The 13124-nt window shown below is 40.7% G+C and overlaps 1 protein-coding gene across 2 annotated transcripts in view; it reads right to left on the minus strand.

Annotated features, from left to right (window-relative positions):
* The window catches only part of ST6GAL2 (ST6 beta-galactoside alpha-2,6-sialyltransferase 2), a 148065-nt gene that overhangs the window by 21318 nt on the left and 113623 nt on the right, over positions 1–13124 (minus strand). For both annotated transcript variants that reach the window (XM_030199559.1, XM_030199561.1), the window contains exon 3: positions 3159–3256. In XM_030199559.1, the coding sequence (XP_030055419.1) occupies positions 3159–3256 (98 nt within the window). The remainder of the gene's footprint in view (positions 1–3158; positions 3257–13124) is intronic.

Below are 13124 nucleotides of genomic sequence, written 5' to 3' on the forward strand. Positions count from 1 at the left end.
AACAAATATATAAAAAATGTATCAGTATGTATATAAAATTACCCACTATGAACTGAATCGCCCTTTATTCTCACTAGGGAATGGAAACAGAATGCATTATACAAAGTGGGACAAGCATGTGGAGTATGGCTCATGGAATTCTTCCATGAATCAGAAAATAAGCTTCAACTTGATTTACATTACATTAAAATGCTTATTCCGTGATTACTTGCTTGTTTCATAGCAGATCACAATCAACTACTAGGTATCCCTAGAAAATTACAGTGATATCCATACTAACTTTAAAAGTATACAACATCAGGACATAAGTCAGCAAATAAAGACCTGTACGGTCCATCCAGTCTGCGACATTTTACAAGTATACCCATCGTTGACTTGTCCTTGCCATTTTCAAGGCACAGACCGTAGAAGTCTGCCCAACACTGGCTTTGCTTCCCAATTAGCAGTGTTGCCACCCAATCTCCGCTAAACTTCTGTGGATCCATTCCTTCTGAACAGGATTCCTTTGTGTTTATTCCACACATTTTTGAATTCTGTTACCGTTAACTTTGGTCTGTCCCAATAAAATGCTTTTGTTCTTATGATCGTGTTGAGGGAGGTTACCTTCCATGCTGTAGCTAAGTGCTTTTTATTTAGATTGGGAGCTACTTCAGAGCCTTTTGAAAAAGTAGGCCACTGTGTTAGTAATCTGATGGTCCAACTAGTTAAACAGAATAAGTTTTTAAAAAGGCGCTAATTATAAGTGTTATAGTCTCTATGAGATATTTTTGTTGGTATTTACCCCCTAGAGTGATAAAATGTATATGGTACAGCGTTATTGCAGACTCTATAAAACAGGCATAAAATAGCTGCCTTTTTTGAACTTTTCACATATACAGTTTGTTCTAAAATTACTCTCAAAGACTCAAACTTGTGTACTTTTTAAAGTGTACACATGGGAGAAAGGGTGAGTGTTGTCACATAAAGCAGATTTATCTGGTCAGGTAGAATCAGAACCTTTAACTTAGTCAAGGCTACTTAAATGTGGTAGTTTTTGCCCCAAAATAAAATGAAACCAGAGAAAAATGTTTAAACAAACTAAAAAGGGTTGAAAGGTGGAATCGGCAAAAAAAGGAAAAAAATCATAAGACAGCAAATCTTCATCTTGTTACACTGTGACTCAACCATATAGATGTGCATGAAAATCTGCCTCCCCCACTCCAACTCATGACTCATGCTCTCCTTAACTTTAGAAATAAAATCATCTGAAATGGTCTTTGCTAAATATTGTAAATGCCCTTGCATTGTTTACCCCAAAATTCTATAAATGGCGCTTAAAGCTGCATGTGCAAATTGAATAATGACCCAATGAATGCCAATAATTGAGTGCTAATAACCAATCAGCACTAATTGGCCTTATCTAAAATTTACTCATGTATTTTTAGTTGTGTGGATCCGTGCGCAAATCTTACAAATGGTTCCAAAAAGGGAAGCGCAGCCATGGAAAGGTCAGGGGTTGATCAGGGGGCATTCCTAGAATAAATGGGATTTGTGCCCAATTTAGACATGAAGGATTTATACCAGGGTTTACTTGGGGTGGGTACTAAACAGTGTCATGATGTATGGGGTGGTGGGGGGGGGGGGAATGAGGGACCTGGACAGGCTCATAGTGTGTGTGTGTGTGTGTGTGTGTGTGTGTGTGTGTGTGTTTTGGGGAGGGCAGGGGATTGGAAAGGTAGATTATTGATGTCTTCATGTGGGTATCAAGAAGTAAGGTCACTGTTGCTGTTGGGAGCAACAAATGAGGAATAAATGAAAGTTTCCCCCCCTGCATACAGCTTTTACTAAACTGCAGTAGATGCTAGTGGGCTTACTGTAGATTAAAATTGCTTAAGGAAGAATATGCTCAGGTGCTTTGTAGTAATTTCTAAATCTGCATGTGCTAACCGTGCATTATAAAAATGTTTCAATTTTTCTTGGAGGGGCTGTGTCGGGGGGGGGGGGGGGGGAAGAGTGGGTGTTCCTGCATTACTCAGCGCTGCTACATTACTGTGCACTAACTAGTAAGTGCAGGATTAGAACAAGAACTCTTCCTGCATATAAAACAGGTGTCGGTAAGTGCTCACACGCTAATTTTTTTTTTTAATGGTCACATACTAAGGGCAACATTAACACATAGCCATTAATTAAAAAAATGGAAAAAATCAGCCATTTTACTGCTGTGGTAAAAATAGCCTTAGCACACAGGAAAGAAAAAGAAAAAAAAAAAAAAAAAAGAGTACACTAAGGCCACTTTTTACCACAGCTTAGTAAAAGGACCCCTAAAATTGCTGTCCCCGCAGATTGTGGAGAGGTGTGGACTCCTGCATGTCTTTACACATATCTTACAAGAGGCTTTGAGTTTCACAGATCCATTGTAAAATCCTGTTGGAAGAGCAAATTTTAGACAGCTACATTTAATACGGGTAAAATCAAGGAGGTTTAATTGACAGGAGATGACGGGAGTGTGCTTGGCCCATTATCTGGCCTGAAGCTTGCCGCCATACAAAGTAATGTATTTTGAGTGTATCAAGATGGAAGCTGCATAGGGTAGCAATTAAACCTCTTTGGGTGTAAGCAGCTTCAGTCTTGTCACGTGACACCGTTTCCTGTCAAACTTCCTTGGGTGAAATACTCATTATCCATACAAATTTCAGGATCTTAGCAGTCACAAAAGCTGGGATCTATAAGCACTTGCTTACAGTACAGAGGTTATTACCTCTACCCCAACTACTATTCTTGGAAGGGGAGGGGAATATCAATTAATTTTATAGAAAGATGAACAAGAGTGATTCTGTGAACTTAAAGGGAAAAGACCTATGACCATGCTAATATTTGCAAGACTAATTCAATGACAGCATAAAAAGGTGAGAAGAAAAATATTTTTGACAGTGAGAAAAGAATTGATCCAGGAATAAAAACTACACAGAGGGGAATTAAAACCAAGAAACAGGCAGATTCATACTTTGAAGAATACAGGTAGTTTTTTCTGTCTGAATGTATTTTATTAATCAAACTAGTGCTGGAATCACTAGTCAAGCTGTCAGGATTTGAAAAATGACATCTTTAAACTGCTTGCTGAGCTGTCTGAAAACAGACTACTATGGATATTTTGCCTCGGGGGAAAAAAGGAATTTTACCTGAGAGTTTATAATCCGCAGGGTGGTTTTATTTCCAACATCCATCTCATAACCATGTGTTGGTGCTGAATTAAATCTCAAAACTGCATCATGGGAATCTGAAGGCACACAAGTTAAAGAGCATCAAAAAAACAGGTTGCAGAAAAGCAATACTGTAGTCTTTCTGTATCATCATTAATTAGTCCTGGCCATCAGTTTACAAAAGATCTGTGCTGTGCATATAAAAATCAATTTCTTCTCTGACAGAACGTTAAATGACATTATGAGAAACACATAACTGCTTGAATAAAAAAAGAAATTCAAACACAACTGTCTTCTGCTGATGCGTTTAATAAACATCAATACACTGTGAAGAAAAACAGAACCTCCTTCGACAGTGTTGCCAAACTAGGTTTCTTTGTGCACTAAAAAGTGCAACACTGGTGAATGTTTATAGTTTCAACATCTGTCTTATTCAGAAACAAGGACAGTAATGATTTGTACACACACTTCTCAGACAACAACGCAAGATGGTGCTGGAGATCTTTGCAATGTGTGGTTCATTAAGAAAAAAAATAAATAAAGGAAAGGTTGAATCCACATTTGAGGGCAGTATTAAAAAGATTTGTCCAATTAACTTTGGGAGCTAGACAAACCTACAAGATTAAATGTATTTTTTGTATGTTTGTTTAGTGCACGCTGATCATTAGTGGATGGTAAAAACACTAGCGTGCCTTTGTAAAAGACCTCCTACATGACCAGTAATTTTGTTTTTTAACAATAGCTTCCAACATTTTAACTGACTTTAGTGTCAAGCTCACAGGTCTGAAAAAATCTGCATTAGACTGGGGCTACCTTCCAGTCCTCAGGTACAAAGGCAGGTTTCAGTGATAAGCAGCCAATTGCTAATATCAGCTCTGCAATTTGAGTTCCATTACAATACCCAGTGTACCTGACTGTAAATCATCTTGAGATACTACTCAAAAAGGTGTGAGCAAAATCCAAATAAATAAATAAAATAAATAAATTCTGGGGTGCAGATCATCAGGTCCCAATAATTTACTAGTATTCAGCTTATCAATGTTTTCTAGCAGTTAGCTTAGCAGAGTTTAAAAAGGGGTTAGACGGTTTCCTAAAGGACAAGTCCATAAACCACTACTAAATGGGACTTGGGAAAAATCCACAATTCCAGGAATAACATGTATAGAATGTTTGTACGTTTGGGAAGCTCGCCAGGTGCCCTTGGCCTGGATTGGCCGCTGTCGTGGACAGGATGCTGGGCTCGATGGATCCTTGGTCTTTTCCCAGTGTGGCATTACTTATGTACTTATCTCTTCCAGATTCACTTCGATCTGTTTCAATTCCTTTGAATCATCACCATATCATCATATCACATTTAGGCACCATGTTAAAACTTTGAAAGTGAGTGCTCAGGTGAGAGCGCAGATATGCATATAAATAAATTAAAAATTACTATAATTTATGTATGCTTTCTAGCAATCTAGGCATGAGCATTTATACACCAATTCTGTGGCAGGTGTAAATGGTCAAAACTAACGCGCACCTAAAATATACACATATCTTTTAGTTATGAAGTTGGGGAGATTTTGGATCCAGTGAGCTGAATGAGAGCCACCACCAAATATCTTCCCAGTGAGGTCATGACATTGCTGACCAGTGTGTTATCAACAATATCCACACCACCAGCCCACTTTCAAACTGCCTCCATTATATGCAAATCTCTCATGCATATTCATTGTGGATATCCTGAAAACCTGACTGGCGAGGTGTACTCCAGGACTGGACTCGGGGAAACACTGCTTTAGGAGGTGGGCATTTCTGAACACATTCTCTTCACCTATTAAGAAATGTCTTGCCCTACAAGCATTTGCTGTTCTTGCCATCCACTTCCCCCTTTCTGTCGTGAACTTGGTTAGAGAGGTAGAGAATAGAAGAAAAAAAAGCCAGAATGCCCCAGAGGTCTCCAAGAGCCTCCATTGGCCCCCAGGCCTGTCATTGAAGCATAGTGCTATAAGTGATGTACAGGGGCGAAATCAATGGCCGGCCATCTTCGGGGGCCGACGCCATAAGCGGGCGGAGCCAAGCATATTTTCGAAATACGCTTGGCACTGGCCAAATCACTTGCCGGGTTTAGAATAGTATCGCCCACCCCCTTCCCGCCTTCGCTACCCTACCAACACGCCCCCTTGAAGGTTGTCTGGCGCCGCAACGAAAAAGCAATTGGGGCCGGCCAAAATTGGCTTTTGTTAATACCGATTTGGCCGGGATTGAGAGATCAATTTGTGTCGGAAGACCGCCGGCGATCCCTTTCGAAAATAAGCCTGGTAGTCACCTACTAGTCTTTATACAAATAGGCTCCAAATAGGTGTCCCTTTTGTAAAATTACCCCCTAGTGTATACTTTTATGCAATATCCCTCTAATTCTATAATCATGCTTGCACATTTTCACACTTAGGGCTATATTCGATATATGGTGCCTAAGAAAAAAAATCAGCACCGAAAAAGTGATATTCAATAAGATGCGCTTAAAGGGGCCCATTTACTAAGCTGCATAAGCGCCTACATGCGCCAATTCTAAGTTACCACCTAGCTACTGTGTGGCTCTTGCGGTAATTTCATTTTTGGCGCGCGTCCGGTGCGCGCGTCCAAATATATATATATATATATATATATATATATATTTTTTTTTTTTTTTTAATGATGCACGCAGGTCATTACCGCCTGGTTACTGAGACTTTACCACTAGGTCAATAGCTGGTAGTAAAGTCTTAGACCCAAAATGGACATGTGGAAAAATTTTCATTTTGCTGCGTGTCCACTTTCGGCAAAAATTGTTTGAAAAAGGCATTTTTTTACAGGTGCGCTAAAAAAATGATTCTCTGTACATCCAAAACACGCGACTACACTACCGCAGGCCATTTTTCAGTGCACCTTAGCAAAAGGACCCCAAAGTTAGGAACAGTTTATAGAATAGCGTTTATGCCCAGGACTCGCACCTAAATACAGAAGTGGTGCATATGTATGCACCTAAATGTTAGAAACGCCCTCCCTATTTTACCCATAATCCATTTCCACACCCCTTTTCTTTTTTACTCACATACTATGCCATACTTTGTATTGTTTGAATATTTTTACTGCTTTGTCTATTGCTTATGTTTAACTTATTCTTGCTGTAAACTGCCTTGAGTGAATTCCTTCAAAAAGGCGGTAAACAAAGACTAATAAATAATAATAAATAAGTCAATGGGACACTGTGTTATTAGGGTACAAATGATATTGTAATGATAGAGTGGGTTCAATTCCCAGTGCAGCTCCTTGTGACTCTGGGCAAGTCACTTAACCCTTCATTGCCCCTGGTACAAAATAAGTACCTGAATATATGTAAACCGCTTTGAATGTAGTTGCAAGTACCTCAGAAAGGCGGTATATCAAGTCCCATTTCCCTTCCCCCCCCCCCCCCCACCCCCATGTGTGAAGGGAAAGAGTATACTGGTAGGGCTGTACTACCATCCGCCAGGACAGAATGAACAGACAGAAGAACAAATGTTTGCAGAAATTAGGAAAGTTGGCAAATTGGGCAACATTATAATAATGGGTGATTTCAAATACCAAAACATATAACCCACAAATTCCACTATTATACACCTGGGTATTGGAGGTGTGTGATCGCTAACATATATGAAATGTGGAGAAAAAAAGACTTCAGAAATCCTAGAGAATGCTCCTGTGTGGAAACCACCATATATCTGTGGAGCACCCCACTTCTTCAATCACTAGTCTTCACAAAAAAAACTCCACTCTTCTTATTCATATACTGCGTGCACATACACCTAACACAATACTCAAAGGTGAAGGCAACTAATCCAAAACATTCGGTGAAAGAAAAACTACTTAACTTAAATGTTCTTAGAACTGTCCAGTCTTCATCTATTTCCAAAGCCCAACAGGAGACCCTGTTTCGCCCCGAATAGGCTGTTTCAAGGGCAAAAACTTTAATCCAGACAGCTGATTTCCATCATTCAACTTCACCGCATTCAACTGCCTCCGGTTGGCGTCTTAAACGCGAATCTCACTTCCTTCTTCTATATATACGTCATTTCCTTGTTCTCAAACGTAATGAATTCAACACAATAACTTTATTGGCAGACATCCAATTCACAGAAAAGCTTTCCATTCAATTGAAATGTTCAACCCTTTGGGGATTACGGTTTGCAGCGTGTAAATCCATCTTTGCTCTTTCTGTCTTAATTTTTTTCTTATCTTTTTCTTATGTATTCTGATTTCAAATACCCCAATATTGACTGGATAAATGCTACATCAGGAGCGCGAGGAGGTAAAATTCTTAGATGTAGTAAATGACTGCTTCTTGGAGCAACTGGTCCAAGAACCGACAAGAGGGAGTTAATTTTAGATCTAGTCCTTAGTGGAATGCAGGGCATGGTACAAGAGGTAACAGTATTGGCTCCACTGGAAAACAGTGATCATAATGATCAAATTTGAGCCGATATCTGGAGTGACGTTACTAAAGAAATCTACTATAGCAGAATTGAATTTTTGAAAGGGTGACTATAACAAAATGAGGAAAATGGTTAAAAAAGAAGATGAAAGGACTTTAAATCAGGTGTGGATGTTGTTTAAAAATACCATCATGGAAGTCCAGACCAGATGTGTTCCATGTATTAACAAAGCTGCAAAGAAAAGCAAACGACAGTCAACGTGGTTAAAAGGTGAAGAGAAAAAGGCAGAGCCAAAGGAGCATTCTTCAAAGAATGTAAAAAGGATCCGAATGAAGAAGAAAATAAGAAGCAACATAAGCAGTGTCAAGCTAGATGCAAAGCACTGATAAAGAAGGTTAAAAGAGAATATGATGGAAAACTCAGAACACTTTCTACAAGCTTAGTGCGCAACCCATATAGTGCAAGTGTGAGGAAGGGCGTACACCTGAGCAGAGCATAGACAGGGCATGGGTGGAGAAGGTAAGACAATGTCTTGTTATGGTAGTGACAGTGTTGTGTCCTGTCCAACTTCAGCCCCCCTTAGAGACATTGGGGGGAGGGGAGGGATTCATGGGCTGGTGGCACTGCAGTCCCAACTGACCTATGATCCTTTGCTTCTTTAAGGAGATAGACTAGTTAGCACTGTAGCCACTTCTGCAATAGCAGCTGGTGCAGGCTGTGCAAAGAGGAGAGGATGAGGGACAGACACTTCTGGCAGGGAAGGGAAACAAAGATTCTCCCTCCCTGGGTCATTTTAGGCTCTGGAATGAGAGGGCATAAGATGAAGTTAAAGGGGGATAGACTCAAAAGTTATCTAAGGAAATACTTCTTTACGGAATGGCGATGGATGCGTGGAACGACCTCCAGATGCAGGTGGCGGAGACAAGGACTGTATCTGAATTCGAGAAACATTGGACAGTCATGTGGGATCTCTTAGGGGGAGGAAGAGATAGCAGATCTTATGAATGGAAAGACTGGATAGGCTGTATGGCCTTTATCTGCCGTCATTTTCTATGTAGCATGATTCTGTAAAGCAGGTGTTCTCAACCTGATCCTCAGCACACACCCAGCCAGCTAGATTTTAAGATACCCAGAATGAATACGCATGTGATATAGATTTACATAAAATGGAGGCAGCACATGCAAATTTCTCTCATGTGCATTCATTGTGGGTATCATGAAAACCAGACAAACTTTGTGTATCCTGAGCACTGGGCTGAAATCCCCTTCTAAAAGTAGGTCATGTAATCTGTTGAGGTTATTTGCGGGTATGAACAAGAAAAGTGGATCAGAATAATCTAGTTGGTATAATTGGATCTGCAAAAATGTTTTTTATATGGTCTTTCATCCATGATATTAAGTTATCTATAACCAGGTCAAATCTGGTTTAAAAAAAAGAAAAAACAAAATATAGAGAGCAGGACAAAAATGGTCTTTTTCATAATGAAAGAAGATAAAATGGAGTGCCGCTGAAAGATCTGTGCCAGGAGCAGTGCTATTAAATACATTCAGAAATGTTCTGGAATAGTGAATAAGCATGAGCCAGCACATCCACAGATAAAAAATGATTTAAGATCATCAAAACCAAAGCTGACATTAAAGAATTACAAACTGGGAGTCCTCAAAAATGAGCAGATAAGGAAATAAAAATGGCAGATGGCTTTCAATATAAATAAATGTTAAGTAATGCACATAGGAAAAACAATCCAAATTTCTCATACCAGTAACAAGCTCTAGTTTGTCTGGAACCACTCAGAAAAGAGATATTGAAGCCACTGAGATGAGGTCTCTGATAAAGACATCAGCCTAATGTGAAAGAATGGTTAGTAAGACCAATAAAACTGCTACGACTTTAGAAATAATTTGCAAACAAAAGCAGAAAGCATTATTACGCAGTTATGCATAATCAAGTTTGCATGCCAAATCTTAAGGATACAGGAGGTAATCCTCTAACTGGGCTCCTCAAACTAGGTGCCAATTTTATGATAGTCACTTATGTACATCCAAGTCATAACAGAATGCTAATGCAGCAATCCTGTTTTGGCAAACTAAAAGACAGGCATGATCACTTATCTTATACAAAGTCAATGGCTGGTGCAAGTGCGCCCGCCTAAGTGCGCCAGGCAATGCACGCAGTTTATTTTTACTTACCGTCTTTTTCGAAGGCATTCACTCAAGGCAGTATACAGCAAGAATAAATTTAATATAGGCCAGTGGCTCCCAAACCTGATCCTGGAGACACCATAGCCAGTCAGGTTTTCAGGATATCCACAATAAATATTCATGAGAGAGATTAGCATGCACTGTCTCCACCTCATGCAAATCTATCTCATGAGTATTCATTGTAGATATCCTGAAAACCTGGCTGGGGTGCCTCCAGGCTCAGGTTTAGAAACCACTGATATAGGCAAAAGCAGTAAAAATATTCAAACGTAAGCACTGTTCCCTCTAAGATGAGCGGGGTTCCTCCAATTGCATTGCTGCCAGTGGGGGTGGTGCTTCAATATTGCCATTCAACTGCTAGGGATAGGTAGGTTCCCTGAAGTCCTGCAAAGCTTGCCTGTCCCACCCTATGGAAAATGTGATAGTGAAACAGCACCCCCCACTCATAGGACTGTAAGTGGAGGACTTCCGCTCTGCTCAGAGGGAACAGTGAATACAAGGTATGGCAGGGATGCTCTAAGTCAGTCCTTGAGGTCTGCAACCCACTCGAGTTTTAAGGATTTCCACAATGAGTATGCATGACATCAATTTGCATACAATGGTGGTGGTGCATGCAAATAGATCTCATGCATAGTTATTGGGGAAACCCTGCAAACCCAACTAGGTGCAGACCTAGAGGACTGTCATCGAGCACCCCTGAGGTATGGCATAGTATGCTATGTTACAATGTCAACAGAATACGCAATAAAACATTTCAATAGACAGCATAGGGGGTATAGTATTCTATATGCTGTGCATGTCATTGGGAGACCTGCCCATGCTCTGCCCAATTTGCAGTTACGTGCTATAGCACTTAGGCAGTACTTAATAGAGGTAACTGCCAGTTACTGACGTCAGTGATGCACACAAGTGGTGTGTATAAGTTAGTGCCAATTAATAGAATTGCCTCAGTGCAATTCTGGTTAAGCCATCTTAAAATGGACACATTGGCAACATAAATGATTAGGCGTATGCACAGCAACTGCAAGAAGTTAAACAGATGTGGAATTTCAGTTACCCATCTGTCCAAGTAGGATCAGTGAAAAATTTTTTTATATATATATATATATATAATAATACACACTTCCAACGTTCTAACCTGCCTGGGATCGTGGCTCCCTCGGAGGTGGTCTGCTAGGCAGGCTAGAATGCACTGACGTCAGTGACAGCTGATTCCAAGGGAAAGGGAGGAATCAGCTGTCAGTGCGCTGCTCCCTGCCACTTCAGAGCAAGTGGTAGGGAGCGCAGCAACACAGACACTCCCCCCTCCCCGCATCACCAAACCACCCCCCCCACCCGACGAACATCAACACCCCGCAGGGGGAGGAGTCCTACTCTTCTCCCTGCCTACGAAACAGCTCTCAGTGCCCCCCCCCTCGGCGCAGCACCCAAGCCCCTAAGCATCACCCAAGCCCCTCCCCCGGCGCATCACACAAGCCCATACCCCCCCCTCGGCCACACCAACCCCCTCGCCACCCACAGCCGCCAATACTAACGCTGTCCGGCCGCTGCTGCTTCTCCTGTTGAGCAGCAGCGGCCTGGACAAAAAGAAAAAAGCTAAAAAAAACATTTCAAACCTCAAACAGTGCTCCGTAGACAGCCAGCTGGCATTGGCTGTCGTCTCTGCAGCCGCTCCTACTCTCCCCTGTGACGTCGCTGCGCTCCTCTGGGGTCTTCCTCCAGGGGCAGTGACGTGCAGGGGAGAGGAGGAGCGGCTGCAGAGACTACAGCCAATGCTAGCTGGCTGTCTACGGAGCACTGTTTGAGGTTTGAAATGTTTTTTTTTTTTAGCTTTTTTTCTTTTTGCCAAGGCCGCTGCTGCTCAACAGGAGAAGCAGCAGCGGCCGGACAGCGTTTAGTATTGGCGGCTGCGGGTGGCGAGGGGGTTTATGTGCCCGGGGGGGGGGGGGGGGGGATTACCTTGCTAGCGCCCGTATCATCTGTTTCGGAAACGGGCCTTTTTTACTAGTATATATATAGATAGATAGATAGATATATAGATATAGATATATCTATATAGATATATCTATATCTATATATATATATATATATATATATATATATATATAACTAAGGAGGCAATTCTATAAGTGGGTGCCTCCTTTTAGGAGCTTCAAGGCTGCCTGGTGAGAGAGCCCACACCTAACATTTATGTGCTAGCAATTACACTAAACAGATTTGGTGTTACTTTAACTTTAAATTACTTGGGGTTATTTTACAAAGGCACACTATTGTTTTTAGCACGCACTAATGATTAGCATGGCTTGAACACTAGAGATGCTCACATGAATATATGGGTGTCTCTAGCGTTTAGTGAATGCTTATTTTTTTTACAAGCGTTAAAAATGCTAGTGCGCCTTTGTAAAAGGAACCATTAATGATTTGAAGTCCTGGGGCAGTGAAGAGAAACGAGACCTGGAAATGATAAAAAAACATTAATAAATCATCTAGCAATTCTGAATAAAAAGATTATTAATTGCGATTACAATCCTCTGAGCAAGTAACAGCACAGCAGTTTCCAAGTATTGCTCCTTAAACATGCTAATCGTGAGAAATTTATGAAAATCAAATAGCGTAAGCTTTCTGCAGGGGAAGTTTTCATTTTACTCCTTAGATTAGGTGCCTTGACATTTTATAGGTCCCTAACAGTTTATATTCTATGTTTTTTTCTCTGAAAAAAATACACAGAACACTTTAGGGTCCCCTTTCCTTAAGGTGGGGTAAAGTTTTGCAGTTACAATGTGGTAACTGGAAGGCCTCTGCGTCAACAGTTGGGGGCATGCCCACAAGCTACATATACTAACTGCAAGTTAAGTACAGTGTTGACAATATGAATCCTCTTTTCTACTGAAGTGTCGCTAAATGATCTGTTATCTGCTGCTTTAACAGTATTTATTTATTGGGATTTATTAACTGCATTTATGAACAGATTCACGCAGTACAGTTTAAAGCATACAATTTTGTTAACATCATAATAGTTAAATCATGTAAATGTGGCAAGGGCACATGTAACTTACAGTATTCTGTAAGTTGTGTATAAGTGGAAGCCCCGCCCATTGCTTCACCATATATAAACCCCTTGCATATAAGTGCTATGCCACTTACAGTATAGCTCTCAGGCACCCTGCTAGCACTTCTATGTGCAACGTATACTTACCCACTAAAGTGTTAATATTCTGTAAGTTTTTGCATGCAACTGCTATGCAAATGTAGATGTCCTGTTATAGAATTGCCCTTTAAGGACTAGATTCTATATATATCACGCCTA

Source organism: Microcaecilia unicolor, chromosome 4 (assembly GCF_901765095.1).
Source record: "Microcaecilia unicolor chromosome 4, aMicUni1.1, whole genome shotgun sequence".
In the NCBI taxonomy this organism is placed as follows: Eukaryota; Metazoa; Chordata; class Amphibia; order Gymnophiona; family Siphonopidae; genus Microcaecilia; species Microcaecilia unicolor.